The 15,864-nt window shown below is 53.5% G+C and overlaps 1 protein-coding gene across 1 annotated transcript in view; it reads left to right on the top strand.

The window, feature by feature from the left end:
- The window catches only part of CDH22 (cadherin 22), a gene marked incomplete at both ends in the record, with an annotated part of 60,800 nt that extends 44,938 nt beyond the window's left edge, over nucleotides 1-15,862 (top strand). Inside the window, 4 exons of the mRNA XM_021709671.1 lie at nucleotides 5,849-5,970; nucleotides 6,080-6,197; nucleotides 12,308-12,559; nucleotides 15,381-15,862. Coding sequence (XP_021565346.1) covers nucleotides 5,849-5,970; nucleotides 6,080-6,197; nucleotides 12,308-12,559; nucleotides 15,381-15,862 — 974 coding nt within the window. The remainder of the gene's footprint in view (nucleotides 1-5,848; nucleotides 5,971-6,079; nucleotides 6,198-12,307; nucleotides 12,560-15,380) is intronic.
- Nucleotides 15,863-15,864: the final 2 nt, after the last annotated feature.

The raw sequence follows: 15,864 nt of genomic DNA, 5'->3' as shown, positions 1-15,864 counted from the left end.
AGGATGATGGGTAAACGCTAAGAAGAGAATAAGGTAGGAAGTGGTGTCTGGGGTGGGCATGAGGTTGTTGGGAAGGTTCTGAGAAGACACCCGGGCAGATCTGAAGGAGGTAAAGGGGCAAACTTAAAACAGGGAGAAAGAGGCCGAGGGGTGAGGAACGAGGCGGGGATGATCGCCTGGAACCTGGCGAGTGTGTTGGGCTTGGGCTTGTCCTCTGATTGCCCAAGACTGAGGACAGGCAAGGAAGTCTTCCTGGAGGAGGCAGGGACATTTGTTTGGGGCCTTGAAGGCAAGTACGATTCTGACAGCTAAAGACAAGAAAAGCAGAACCTTCTGGTGGTTAAAACCCCCGCTTTGGAGCCAGACTCAGGCTGGAGTCCTGGCTCTGCCACTGTTTCCTGTGAGACGCTGGGTAAGTTGCGTCGCCTCTGTGAGCCCATCTCCTCATCAGTGAGATAGCAGCAAAACCAGGCCCTCCCTGCTACGGGGACTGACGGGAGGAAATGGGCAGCCTGGGCTTGGTGACTCAGCCTGTAATCCCAGCAGTGTGGGAGGCTGAGGTGAGTGGATTGCCTGAGCCCATGGCTTCGAGACCCCAGCCCAGGGAACTTGGTGAGACCTCGTCTCTACAATAAACAAAAAAAATTAGTCGGGCATGTTAGCACAAACCTGTAGTTCTGGCTACTTGGAAGGCTGAGGTGGAAGGATCGCCTGAGCCTAGCAGGTCGACTCAAAAAAATTTAAAAAAAGAAAGTAATGGGCAGTCCAGACCCCGGTAGGTGTCCAGTGTGTGTTGACCGCCGTTCTTCTGAGTGGGAGCACATTCTTAGGAGTGCCCTGCCAGGATTACCAGGCCAAGCCCATCTCCTCTTCCCTTCACACTGGCTCCCAGCCCTACCCCCGACCCTGGACTCCCACCCATGGTCCAGATGCCAGGTGAGTGACTGCAGGTAAGGATCCTCCTTGGAAGAGACCCAGAGCTTCTTTATTTCTGGCCTCCCATCTCACCCCAGGGCCTTTGCACATGCCAACCCCACTTCCTGGGACAATCCTTCCCTCCCCACCCTCTTTACCTGATTACTTCCTCCTAATCCATTCTCAGCAAATATGTCACTTACTCCAGGGAAGATTTTACTGCACCCCCACCAGGCACGCCTCCTTGCTCCCTGAACTTTTTTTTGTCAGTTTTCATCATGGTGTGCAGTATTGTCTGTCCCTGCCACTAGACTGAGAGACCATGCTGGTCTTGTTCACTGCTGTGTCCTTGGCGTGAAGGAGGTGCTCAGGCAACAGTTGTCAGCAAAACCCACAGGCCTCAGTCCTCCCTCAATCAGTCCAGTCCCCTGTCCATCATCGGTGAGGAACTCTGAGGCTCAGCAAAGGCAAGAGACCAGCCACGCTGCACAGTATCTCTTCCGATTCGAGTCTGGTCTCTCCCTGAGACACTTACTGAGCCACCTAGCCTCCGTGGGCCCTCAGGCCCCCAGGGCTTCACCTGCCACATCCCCGGATTCATGCTAAGGCAGCTCAAGGAGAAGCACCAGGCCAAAGCACGTTTAATTTTAATTTAGGAATCGGTTAAGGCTGCAGGCCTGCTCAGCTCCGGGCTGTCAATCAGCCTTCCTCAAGGCTGCATCAATTAGTTTAAAAATATTGAATGTAATTTTGCCTGACACAACATATTGCAGCTACTGCAAAATATAATTTATTTTAGAAGAAGAAATAATTAAACTAATTTGCATGTCAGTCAGCTGAACTGAGAAGCCAAGAGGGGAGGGCCGTGGAGGACCCTGCCCCTGCAGGGGACACCTACCACTGGCCATTGAGTGAGGGCAGCTTGGGCTTGGGTCTGAGCAGTGGCTGCCATGGGGTAGACCAACACACAGGCAGCAGGAGGGCCCAATGACATTGTGTATGGGCCAAATGCTGAACTTGGAGTTGGGTGGCTTAGGATCCACCCTCAGCTTGACCACTGACTCACCTAGGGCTTTGGAGAAAGCCCTGCCCCTCTCTGGGCCTCAGCGTCCTCATCTACAAAATGGGTTTAACAGTACCTCCCTTGAGGGTTATTTTGAGGACTAAATGAAGTCATGGTAAAGAAAGGGTGTTGTAGCCGGGCTCGGTGGCTCAGCCTGTAATCCCGCGCCTTTGGGAGGCTGAGGTGAGTGGATTGCCTGAGCCCGCGGGTTCGAGACCCGCCTGGGCAGCGAGACCTCATCTCTACAATAAATCAAAAAATCAACCGGGCGTGATAGCGCATGCCTGTAATTCCGGCTACTTGGAAGGCTGAGGTGGAAGGATCGCCAGAGCCCAGCAGGCGAGGCTGCGGTGGCCGGGAGCGGCCACTGCACTCCAGTCTGGGCGATTAAATAAGACTCCAACTCAAAAAAAAAAGAAAGCATGTTGTAAGTTGGAAAGTCCTGCACAGAGGTCAAGATAATTCTTGTTTTATACCAGAAACATTTGAGGTGGTAAAAAATAAAAAAATATGATTATTTTCAATTATTATATATGATACTAATTGTAATTGGGAGGGGTTTGGGATAAGTCAATCAGGTTGGACTCTCTCTCCTGCCAGTCACCCTAGGGCAGTGGGTGCAAACCTTGCTAAGGTTAGGTTACTCTCGGGAGCACACACTTGTAACCCCAGCTACTCAGGAGGCTGAATCAGGAGGACGGCTTGAACCCAGGAGTTCAAGGCCAGCCTGAAAAACATACTGAGGGCCCTGTCTCAAAAATAAAAATTTAAGAACCAAACCTTGGGCACTGGTACTTTTTAAAAGCTTCCCCAGTGATACTAATGTATAGCCAGGCCAGATACACACTGCCCCGATGTCAATGTCAATGGCCCTGGATGTCGACCAGGGGTCAGCCCATAACCTCTGGGATTCCAGGCCAGCCCCAAATTCGGGGGTCCCTAGGATGAACTCTGCAGGTAGCAACTTTGATGATTTAGTTGTACACATCTTCAGTGCTCACTCAGCTGCCCACCTCTTAGATCTGAGACCCTCACTCATGCCAGAGGGGTCAGGGCTTTCCTAAGAGGTGACGTGTGGCATATTAAAAGAGAAGGTAGCAGAGGCCCAGCATTACCCAATGCAAAGGCGCAATAAACAGGGCTCTTCTGGCAGTGGGCCCAGCACCTCAGGAGAGCGATTGCCCACTTATCAGGCCACCCTGCCTGAGATCACTCGAAGGATCCTGTCTCTCCCTCCAGGCCCTGCAGCCCTCACCACCCTTCGCGGCAGGGGAGGGCACCCAGCAAGAGCACTCTGGCCCTGGCTGCCCCTACCCTCCCTCAGTTTCTGCTGGGAGAGAGGCACCATTTCCTGGCTGTGGGCCTCACCATCCCTCCTCCCAAAAGCACCCAGCAAAGCACTCACCGTCTGTCTGTTGAGGCAATGCACTCTTAAAAATAACGGTTCACCCGGCATTCCCAGTCACGACTCCCATCTCTCACGCCCGGAAAAGCCCCCTCTAATCGCTGGAGCTGCAGATCTGGGTGAGCTGAGAAGATAGTGCGCCCCGGGCTAAGGGGAGCTCCAGAGAGAGTCGGGGTCTGAGTTAATTAAGGTTTCACCCCTCCTTTTCCTGACCCCCAGGAGGCAGCTGCACCTGCCTTCCTATCTTCGTTTCTCTCCTTATCAACATACCAGCAGCTGCAGTCGGTATCCAGCGGGCCCTGAGTTCAGAGGAGGCAGCAGCCTCCCAGTCCCACTCCCCGCAAAACTCACGGGGTGCCTGACTGCCTGGAAGCTTCCAGGCTGCCCCCGAGATAACTCCCTGCCAACCCAGCCAGAGAGTCCCGTCATTCAACTCACTGCCTGGAAGCAGGCTCTAGTGTTCTCCCCTGGGGGCTGTTTCTGAGGTCACTGGCAGTGGAACATGTCAGTAATGACACATGGCTAAAAGATAGCAGAGGATGGAGCACCAAAGAGCATTCAGGGGTCTTGGACAGGGTGGGGGGAGGCTAGAAAGAGCCAGTATCCAGGGTGCTGCGCAGAGAGGACAGGCAGGGATGAGTTAGTCCACATCCTAGAGTCACTCAACACCATTGCCAACAGGACCCTTTGAGAATGTCTGTTTATTTACAAATATTTATATAGCATTTGCCATGTGTTGTCCATGTGGTTTTAAGTGCTTTACAGATGTTAACTCAATCTGACTCTTAACCAGCCTGTTACTATAGACCCGTTTTGCAGCTGAGAAAGCTGAGGCACAGAGAGATCAAGTGACATAGCTCTGATCACACGGCTATAAAATGGCAGAGTTGGGTTCAGAACCACCTGGTTCCAGAGTCCTTGCTCACAGTCACTATGCTCTGTTCATTTTCCAGATGTGGAAACTGACGTCAGAGAAGGTAGGGTCTTCCCCAGGATTTAGGGCTGGGTCAGGGACACAGCCAGGCCTGAAATTCAAGCCTCCTGCAGTCTTGATCCTTCCAGGTTTTGTTCAACAAATATGTCAGAACCTACTCTGTACCATATCCCACAGTACTAAGGACTCAGAGATAAATACGACATGGACCTTGACCTCAGGGGCATCCTAGTCCGGGGAGGGGTGGGGACATCATGGTTTTGCTGGCCAAGCTCCACTTCCACGGACCTGTCTGCCCTTTCAGGATTGGGCCTTGAGAGAGCAGAGGTTGCAGAGCGCAGTTGCCAACTGACCGAGTCTTCTAACTTTCCTCTGTTTTAAGTTTCTCCTTTGCAATGTGGGGCTCTCTATCATAACCACAGGATTTCTACAGGGATACCTGAAATATTGGATGTGTGCGTTCTAGGAGCATTCAAAGTACTCCGTGATGAGGGGATGGAGATGGCAACGGTGATGATGGTGTGGTTGGGGGGTGTTGTGGTGGTATGGGTGATTATGGTGACCATGGAGTAATGGTAATAAGAGCATGGATGGTGATGGGGCTTGTGGGGGTCGTGACAGAAATGGTGATGGTGTTGGTGCTGATGATGGTGGTCGTGTGCAGGTGGTGAGAGTGATGGTCTTAGTATTTGTGATTTGTGTGGAGGGTCAGACTGGTGGATATGGTGCTGGTGGTGCTGATTCTAGTGGGGATAGCAGTGATGTTGATCTACTGGTGGTGATGGTAGCAGCCATGGTGATGGCAACAGAGTGTGGCAATAGCGACAGTCATGAGGAGAGTAATGGTGGTACTGAAGTTACATTGGGAGAGACAGTGATGATCATGCTAGTGATGGTAGTAGCGATGGTTTATTGGTGGCAATGGTAATTGTAATTGGCTTGGTGATGGTACCGGTAGCAATGGTGGAGATGGTGATGTGAAGGTGTTGGTGATGGTGCTGCTGCTGATGGTGATGGTGGATGGCAATGGTGGTGATGATGGTGATAGTGTTAGTGATAGTGACAGTGTTGGTGGTGATGGCGATGGTGGTGATGATGGTGATGGTGTTAGTAATAGTGACAGTGTTGGTGGTGATGGCGATGGTGGTGGTGGTGGTGGCGATGGTGATGATGTTAGTGATAGTGATGGTGGTGGTGGTGGTGGTGATGGTGATGGTGGTGATGGTGTTGGTGTTGGTAATGTGACAGTGATGGTGTTGGTGATGGTGATGGTGGTGGGAGGGTCATAATGATGCCAGTGGTGCCAAGGCCAGTGGTAACAGTGGTGATGGTGATAGCCATAGTGGAAGTGATGGTTTCAGTAGTGATAATCCCCTTACACCCAGATGTCCCCAGTCCTGGTCCTTGTACCAGCTTGGTCAACCCACAGATCTCTGTGTGACCCCACTGCCTAACTGCGTCCTGGTAGTAGGTAGGGGTTGTCCAGACTTTACATAATGCATCTCCCCCTGCTCTTGTGCTCTCCTTGCAGACAATCATGCCCAGCTATCCCGGGCATCCCTAAGGATCCGAATCCTGGACGTGAATGACAATCCCCCGGAACTGGCCACACCCTATGAGGCAGCTGTGTGTGAGGATGCCAAGCCAGGCCAGGTACCTGAGGGGCTGGAGGTGAGGGGTTGCTGCCAGGACCAGCCAAGGCCACTTCTACCTGGAGTGGTCTCAGCCTCACCATCAGCTCCCTGCTCCCCTCACCCTTCAGCTCATCCAGACCATCAGTGTGGTGGACAGAGATGAGCCCCAGGGCGGACACCGGTTCTACTTTCGCCTGGTGCCTGAAGCACCCAGCAACCCTCACTTCTCTCTGCTGGACATCCAAGGTAAGCCACCAAAGGGGCTCGCCCTGTTTCCATATTAGAGATGGGGAATGGAGGCGCCCAGAGGGCCAGTGTGGGATCTAAGACCACCTGGGTCTTGGCCAAGCCGGAGCTGTTTCTGGTCTACTAGTCAAACCATGAACAAGCAGGGTGTGGGTGGGGAGAGTGAGGGGCACCCAAGGGTAGTAAGTGGCAGATAGGAAGATACAGATGGGGGTGGATGAGGAGGGGTTGGGCCAGGGACCGGGATGGGAAGAGCCCCTGCCCTGAGTAAAGACTGAAGTAAGCCACATGCACACAGCCCACCCTACAGTTTTACTCCACTTGCATTTCTCATGACCACCCTGCAAGGTGGCTTCCTGACCCCTCTCCCATTTTGCAGATGATAAAACTGAGACTCTAAGAGGAAAAAAGGACCTGCCTAGGGTCATACAGAGAGTCAGTGGTAGGGTGAGATTCAAGCCCACCCCTGTCTCAGGCCTCATGTGTTTCCCACCTTCACTCACTGCCTGGAAAGCAGCTGTCCCACCCAGCCTGAGCTGAGTACATCGTATGATCTGCCCCACTCCACAAGTTCCTCATGACATTGAAGTTTGAACCTTTAAGGAGTGAACTGAGAAACAGCAAGTGCAAAGGCCCTGGGGTGGGAGCAGAGCTGGCATCTTCAAGGAACAGAGGAGACCTGCATGGTTGGAGCGAGTGAGAGACAGAGTTAGGAGGAGATGGAGTTAGAGAGGCACTAGGGGCTGGACTGTGTGGATTCCTTATGGCCCTGGAAGAGATCTTGGATCACTCCCCAAGTCCTTTACATACATACACGCTAATGGGAGAGGTCTTAATGGCCTGTGAAGCCAGATCCATCTGTATTCCGGGAGTTGTATTAAAAACATTGAACAAGGCCAAGCACAGTGGTTCATGCCTGTAACCCCAGCACTTTGGGAGGCTGAAGCGGAAGGATCGCTTGAGCCCAAGGGTTTGAGACCAGCCTGGGCAACATAGTGAGACCTCATCTCTACAAAAAAAGTTTTCAAAATTAGCCAGGTGTGGTGGTGTGTGCCTGTAGTCCCAGCTACTTGGATGGCTGAGGAGGAAGGATCGCTGGAGCTCAGGAGCAGTCGTGCCGTTGCACTACAGCCTGGGTGACAGAGTGAGACTCTGATTCCATAAAATAAAAAATAAATAAGAATTTTTAAATATTTATTGAACAACCAGTGCCGCTCAGTTGGACACCGATCAGAAAGGACAATGACCAGAGCCTGGAACAGGACCCTGGAGCCCCTGAAACGCCAGGCATTAACTCCTTAGGGGCTTGATTGTGTCAAAATTGGGGAAATGCCTTCAGGAGACTCTTCAAGCCTTTTGGGGAGTATTCCAATAGTTTAGCAACCTGCACTACCCTACCTACTCATTATTCCAATGATGTCCTGAGCCAGCCACAGGAAACACAGCTAGCCTTGATGCGACCTCACCAAGTTCACGAGTCTTTCCAACCCAGGTGGCCTGAGGGTCTACCCCAACTGCTTCTGTTTGACTGGGGAAGGAGGGTGGGCATCAGAGCTGCCATCCGGTGTGACCACCTGGCCTGAGCTCCGGGGGACAGGACAGCAGCAGCTCACTGAGGTCAGAGCAGCCGCAGAAGGCCGCCTCCTCAGTCCCTACCCCACGCCAAGCCCCCTCCTCCTCACTGTATAAATATCCTAGGTGACAAACGGCCACCCCAACCCATCTGTTTCTTTGTACAAATGTGTAGCCAGTTTGGAAACGTGATTTATAAATATTGCGTTTGCAGCCAGGGATTGACACTGATGTATGTCAGGCCAGATGGATGGATGCGGTGCCGGGCACAGATCCCACCTGGAAAGGGTGGGGCGGGGTTCTGTGATGGTCGGCAGCCTGCCCAGCTGAAGCCAGCTGCGGCCCAGGAGGGCAGCTTGATGTGATCGGGGTGAAACCTGGGGAATCCCTTCCATGGGTGGAGGTGTGGCAGGGCCCAGCACTCTCAGAACATATGGCTCCGAGACAGCAGCCCCGAGAGACAAACATCTCTGCTCTTGCTTGGCAATTTGAGGCTGCACCAGAGCCAGTCACTCGTTCCTCGGATCTGTTTGCTTGTCGCTGCTTCCACAGTGACAATCACCTTGCACCCGAAGCACATGACGGCTTCCGGGGGCTCCTCCACACCCAGTCCTGTATTTTAACTCTAAGCTCCCTTGACTAGAGTGTAGGCCTGGCAAGGAGGGGCCCCGTGTCTGTCATGTTCATTGCTGTGTCCCCAGGGTCTGGAAATACACAGGGTGCTCACTTCAGATTTGCTGGTGAATGAATGGATGCTATGTCACTCGGTCAGTTCTTTGCTTAAAACCCACCAACCAATGGCCTCCCATTGCTTTTAAGACAATGACCCCCAGTCCCCATGGTCTCCAAGGCTTTCCGTGGCGAGCCCTGCCTCCCCCCAGCCTCATCTTGACTCATTTTCTGGCCCTCGTCCCTCACCCATGAAGGACTGCTGTCCATCCCTTGAGTGCATGATGCGCCTTCCAACTTCAGGGCCTTTGCATGAGCTGTTTCTTGTCCCTGAACTCATCGTTCGGGGCTCAGGAATAATACCACTTCTTCCAGGAAGCTCTTCTTGACCTCCCAGTCTGGGCCAGGTCTTGTGTTATGTGTTCTTCCGGTATTTTTCCCTTCACAGTGTTCACCATGGTTTGTCATTATAAACTGTTGTGGATTTGATTAACATTTGCTTCTCAAGAAGAAGCTGAGCTCTGATCCAGGACCATGATTGGTTTAGCTTGTTATTGTTTTCCCTCAATGACTAGCACAGAGCCTAGCACACAGCAGTTAATAAAGACTTGTGGGATGGATGGGAGGGAGGTGGGGAGGAAAGGAGAGAGAGAGGAAGGAAGAAAGGGAGGGAGAGAGGAAGAAAGAAAGGAGGAAGGGAGGGAGGGAAGAGGGAAGGGTTGCACTGGGCAAATTCAGACAAGCCACTCATCTCTGAGCCACAATTTGCACCTACATGAAATGGAGCTGATGCCACAGCCCTTGGTGGTTGTAGGGGCTGAACATTGCGAAGTCTCTGAAGTCCGCACTGAGGCTGGGATGCACAGGAGCAACCGGGTGCAGGCCCCATGCTAAACCTGCGTTCCCCGTCTTGCCCTTGAGCCTCCTTTCCTCCCCAGGGGAAGGCAGACGTTTTCCCAGCTGGGGTCAGCGCACCCTTTGGCAGGAGGGCTAGAGTTCAAGCCGGAGTTGGAGGGACTGACCCAGGACCACCAGTTAGTCCAAAAGTTGTGGTTCATTCAAGCATCGTTCTCCTCGGCTGGCTCAGCGCCAGGCCCCCGCTGGCCGTGTGGTGCAGACAGGCACACACTAGCTTAACACAACGTGACAAGTGCCGTAACAGGACGGTGCATGGCACCTGCGTAGTCAGAGCAGGGAGGGGGAGCCATAAATCCTGCCTTCCCAGGGAAGCGGAGAAAGGAGGCCACAGAAAGGAGGTGACATTTAGCTGGAGCATGACGGATGAGGAATTTGCCCAGGCAAGAAGGTGAAGAGGGCGTTCCAGATAGCGGGAACTTTACGAGCAGAGGCAGAGCAGCCTGGGCAGGGAGCCCACGGGCAGTGCAGGGAGGGAAAGTGGGACGGAGGCAGAAAACATCAGAACCGCCCGCCAGGCATGGAGAATTTCTTTCTTTCTTTCTCTCATGTCCATAGTCCTTTTTTATTTTCTATGGAGGACTTTTAGTAAAAAGGGCTCCTGTGAACCTCACAGCCACATGGCCAGGTGTCTCATCCCATCTTCCAGTTGGGGAAACTGAGGCTTAGAGAGGCTAAGTGGCTTGTGAAAGAGTACACAGCTTTCTGACTTGAAATTAGGTCTTCTCACTAGTGTCACTCTCCTCTAACTAGACCACCTGCTATGAAGCTGAGCTGGAGACAAAACCTTGGGGCACCAGGGGCAAAATCTTTCTGTCTTTTTTGATATGTATATTTTATTTTAAAGATGTGGAGTACAATCTTTAAAATAAAATATATGTATCAGGATTAGGTATACAAGTGGACATCATACAGGTAAAGTTTGGGCCCCCTTTGGTCCCCACTTTGCCTGGTTTGAGATCAGGTACCCGTATTGATGTTACATGGCCCCCCCACACACACACACACCCCGGCAGTATCCCACTACTGCCAATCCCTTTCTTATAGAATTTTGGTAAATGTTCAGGGTCCACTTATGGGTGAGAACATGTGGTACTCAGTTCTTTGTTTCTGTGATAGATCACCGAGCATTATAGACTCGGAATCCATCCAAGTTGTTGCAAAGTCCATATATTTGTCCTTCTTTATGGCTGCATAATATTCCATCATGTATATGTACCACATTTTTTTTTTATCCAGTCCAGTTTCGATGGGCAGCATGTTTGGTCCCCTGTTTATGCTATTGTGAATAGTCCTGCAGTAAACATGCGTGTGCAGGTATCTTTTCTGTAGAATGATTTGAGTTCCTCCAGGTATGTTCCCAATAGGGAGATTTCTAGTTCTTTTAGAAATCACCACACTGTTTTCCATAGATAATTTCTATGCGCCGGGAACTATCCTAAGGGTTATGCACGAATGACACCCTTCAATCCTCATGCCTATGCGTTATTATTTTTCTCAGTTTTCAGATGAGGAAACTGGGGCCCAAAGAAGATCAATGAGCTTCCAAGCTAGTAAATAAATGATAGACTCAGCATTATTTTCAAGTTTCCTGATTTTAATGGAAATTTTCAAATGTGTCTAAGAGCAGCTAGGCTAATATGATAGATGTAATGGCTAGAATGTACCCATGGCCTCGTGGGCTGTCTTTAATTCATGGCCAATCTTGCTTCATCCTGTCTGCTGCCTCGATGTGCCCAAGGTCACAAGTCAGTCCTTTTGAGAGTTCCTTTTCTTGCACTGTGTCCACAAGGAGAAAGGCTAGATCTGGGCACCAAATCAGGGATGCTGGGGAAGGGGCTGGGTTAACGGGGGCCACGAGCTGGGGAAGGTACCCAGGCTGCCAGCATCTCAAATCAGAGTCCAGCCTGAGAACTCTGAGGGCAGGGAGGACTGCAGAGCCCCCAGCAGGAAGACAGGACCCCTTTGGTGGAGTTGGCTGTGACCTGCAGGCCAGCAGCCAGCTGGGCTCTGAGTACCTCATGGCCCCGCATGTGCAGAACAGAGAGGGGCCATGAAAATGACAGAAGGTCAGGGGTGGCCTGACTCCCACAGGACAGGTGGAGGAGACAGCCAGGGCGGAGCGAGTGGGGGCCACCTGTCATCTACACCTGTGCTCCAAGGCCAGCTACCCTTCCTCTGCGTCTTGCCTGGCTTTCCTGACAACAGGTGAATCGGTGCCATGAGTTCCATTTGTGTTTGGTAATTTTCCTCTCAGGCCACCTGTGTGGAAAGGAAAGATGTGGGCAAGGAGACCTCGATGCTCTCGCCTCCTCACCAGGCCCCAAAGACTATGCCCCCAGGCCTCCAGGCTCAGCTTCTCATCTAGAGTCTCTGAGCTGGCTCTATGACTCCAGACTGGCCATGGGGTATGAAGGTCAGAGAGATCTCGCAGCCAAAGACAGATGCCAGCCAGTGTTCCCAGTCCCCTCAGATGACCCAGGACGTATCAGGGCCCAGCAAACCACAACCCAAGGATCACAGGACTCCTAGGTTCATACACTGGGCAGCCATGATAGAATCTAGAACAAAAGCAGGCTGTTTAGATGAATGGGGGAAAAAATGACATAGTGGGAGACAGGACTTTGGCCCAGCCAGGGACAGAATCTTGGAATAGCTGGGGACAGAACCTTGGCATAGCTAAGGACAAAGTCTTAGATAGCCGAAAACAGTATCTTGGGACAGCTGAGGACAGAATTGTAAGCTGTATGGCCAGGGACAGGATCTTCGGGCAGCTGGGGGCTGAAGTTGGGGACAGCGGGTAATGGAATGGAGAGATTGGAGAAGAGGCCCGTGAGTCATTTCGGAGGCAGTCACTGGGCGTATGGAGACCAATCTCAAGGTGGAACTAGGAGGTGGCTGGCATGAGGGGGCCCTGGCCCCGAGTCCCACAGCTCCCCCTTCTCCCGGAGCAGACAACACAGCGGCCGTGCACACGCAGCACGTGGGCTTCAACCGGCAGGAGCAGGACGTGTTCTTCCTGCCCATCTTGGTGGTGGACAGCGGGCCGCCCACGCTGAGCAGCACGGGCACGCTCACCATCCGCATCTGCGGCTGTGACAGCTCCGGCGCCATCCAGTCCTGCAACACCACGGCCTTTGTCATGGCCACCTCCCTCAGCCCCGGCGCCCTCATCGCCCTCCTGGTCTGCGTCCTCATCCTGGTCGGTGAGTGCACCGAGAGCCATCCTCCCCTGCCCAGCCGGCCCCCATCCTGGGGCTCTGGATTTCCTTCCCAAGCAGTCCCCAAGGAGACTCAGTTGCCCTCCCCACACAGGAATGGTGGGCTAGCCTGAACAATTTCCAAGCTCCAACATGCATCTCCTACGAGAAGTCTCCTAAGTACAAGACAGCCCTGCCACCAACTTCAGACAGAGTTCATGCTGGCCCACCCTCTATACAGCCCAAATCTCTCCCTGATTTTTAAAAATTCTCTCATGTCCATAGTCCTTTTTTATTTTCTATGGAGGACTTTTAGTAAAAAGGGCTCCTGTGAACCTCACAGCCACATGGCCAGGTGTCTCATCCCATCTTCCAGTTGGGGAAACTGAGGCTTAGAGAGGCTAAGTGGCTTGTGAAAGAGTACACAGCTTTCTGACTTGAAATTAGGTCTTCTCACTAATGTCACTCTCCTCTAACTAGACCACCTGCTATGAAGCTGAGCTGGAGACAAAACCTTGGGGCACCAGGGGCAAAATCTTAAGACACCAGCAGGGGCAAAAATCTACACTGGTTCAGTCCCACTAGAAGCCATCTGACTCCCAAAGTGTCCCCAGTGAAGAGGTCAAGTTTCAGGAGCCACACTGGATTCAAATGGTCATGTGTCACCTGCCACAGCTGTAGCCAATAGTATGGGAAGACATCGTTGCCCGAGTTGTGGGGTTGGTCCTCCTGGTGCAGCCAGAGCTGGGGGCACTCAAGGGAGCTCCAGATTGCCGACAACAGCTCGGCCCCATTCTCGAGGCGAAGTTAGCTGCCCCCACCCCTCACCATCTACCACTGGCATGGCTGCTGCCCACCCTCCGAGGACCTGCCCATGACCAGGCTGTGCCTCTTCAGGACCCCACAGAGACCCTGGGCAGCCTCCTCCTAGTGGGGAGGTCCAGTCCCCCCTTCCCTCCCCACCCAGCCCATGGCTCAGAAACTCTTTTTCCAGAGGGTGCACTTTACAGCGGTTTCATTTTCCGAGGCAGTGCAAACAAATTTCTGCCTAATTGCCCACAAACGAAGAAAGTGCACATCAGTGCTCTAAAGGTGATGGGCGGAATCGCTGATCAAGCCTGGCACATCTGTCGCCTGCCGCCCGCGATCCCCGCCATCTGCTCCCGCGGGCATTCCCCTCTGCAGCTCCCGGCCCCAGCTCCAAAAGCCATCCATCCATCTTTCCCACTTCTCCCCTGACACCTTCCTTCCCTAGTGCCCTGCCTTCCCTAGTCCCCAGCTCCCATCCTCTTCTCTGTCATAAGCCACCTTGTTAGGTGGTGAGCGGATCCCTGCCCCATGGCCCTAGCAGCTGGCTCTGGCCACTAGCCTGACTGGAGCTGTTCAGGGCAGCAAGAAGAGCCCAAAGCCCGGCACATGTGTGTGCATCCATCCATATATCCACCCACCCATCATCACTTATTTATATAGCCATCCAGTGAGTCTCTCCTATGCACTAGACTGTCTGAGGCACTGGGATTGATCAGTGAACCAGAGACTTTTTAAAGTCCTGAGTAACTAAAAAACTGGGGCTGTCATCATGAGATGGGGGAGACAGAGAGTGGGGGGAGGGAGATGATTATTTCAACTTTGGACATGTTAAGTTTGAGATTCTCTTGGTCAACCAAGAGGACATGTTGAGTAGGAAATTGACTGTACCATCCAGACACCAGGGGAGATGTCCAGGCTGGAGGCTGACAGGGGAGTGGCCAGCTTCTAAATGGAACTGAAAGCCATGAGGCTGAAGGAAGGCTCCGAGAGGGAGGGCGGTTGACGGCCAAGGTCCGAGTCTTGGGACATCTGAGTTAAGAAGTCAGAGTGGTGAGGAGACACCTGCTTAGAAGATGGAGAACAAGTGACCAGTGAGGTGGGAGGAAGAAGAGGAGAGTCCTGGAAGCCAAGTGAAGAAAGCCAAGAGGGGACAATTAATTCATTCACTTGCCCTTTCACTCAGCCAAGTCTCCATCCAACTCTTCATTCATTCATTTACCCAACAAGCGTGCTTCCGGTGTTCATGGTGTGCCAGGCACCAAGCTAGGGGAACATTTCCGGGGCCCGCATGGTAGTTTAATGTGTATGTTTTGGGGTGGGGAAGACAGACATGGTAACACAGCAGGGTCTGGTCTAAACTCCACCTACCTCTTTATTGCCTGGAGGCCTTGTTAAAACACAGACTTCTCCCCTTTCCCCGACCCCATGTCTAGCAAGTTCCCAGGGGATGCTGCTGCTGGCCCAGGGGCCACACTTTGAGAACCAGCGAAACAGAGAAAGGAACCCCTTCCCAGGGGATCTTGGAGAGGAAGGCAGGAACCTGGCCTTCAGCTCTCAAAGCAGAGTTCCTGCAGGCCTTGACCTGAGAATTAAAGGGCTGGCCAGGAGCTCAGGGGGTCTAGGGTGGACAGAGAAGGGCGGGGGTGAAAAAGAGGTCAGGGTCAAGGACTTCTTTCATTCCCCAGCTCCATCTGTCCCTCAGCGACCCCCAGCACCCAGAGTCCTCAAGGAGGTCCTGGAGTTGGGAATGGCGACCTCAGAGTTTGAATCGGCTCCTGAGGCCGCTCTCTGTTTGCCACCCCCGCCCCAGCGTTGATCTAGCCTCCAACTGCACACCTCCCAAGATGAGTAGCTCGCTCGCTCGCAGACACTCAGCTCAGCTCTGACTGTGAGAAAGGCGTTTTCGAACAGAAATCTAGGAAGTGTGCGGGCATGCTGAGGCTGGGCCCACTTCGCCGCGGGGGGGGGGGCCCGGGCAACGTCCTGGGCGGGGCTTGACCTTCCGTCTCCCGCGCAGTGCTGGTGCTGCTGATCCTCACCCTCAGGCGCCACCACAAGAGCCACCTGAGCTCGGACGAGGACGAGGACATGCGGGACAACGTCATCAAATACAACGACGAGGGCGGCGGGGAGCAGGACACGGAAGCCTACGACATGTCGGCGCTGCGGAGCCTCTACGACTTCGGCGAGCTCAAGGGCGGCGAAGGGGGCGGCGGCGGGGGCCCGGGCGGGGCCGCGGGGCCGGGCGGGGGCGGGGGCGCGAGCGCGGGCAGCCCCCCGCAGGCCCACCTGCCCTCCGAGCGCCACTCGCTCCCGCAGGGCCCGCCGAGCCCCGAGCCGGACTTCTCGGTGTTCAGGGACTTCATCAGCCGCAAGGTGGCGCTGGCGGACGGGGACCTGTCGGTGCCGCCCTACGACGCCTTCCAGACCTACGCCTTCGAGGGCGCGGACTCGCCGGCCGCCTCGCTCAGCTCGCTGCACAGCGGCTCGTCGGGCTCCGA

The sequence above is a fragment of the Carlito syrichta genome, unplaced genomic scaffold, assembly GCF_000164805.1.
Source record: "Carlito syrichta isolate Samal-C Ts95f unplaced genomic scaffold, Tarsius_syrichta-2.0.1 Scaffold272186, whole genome shotgun sequence".
Lineage (NCBI taxonomy): Eukaryota > Metazoa > Chordata > Mammalia > Primates > Tarsiidae > Carlito > Carlito syrichta.
This window is presented reverse-complemented; position numbering and strand designations above follow the sequence as displayed.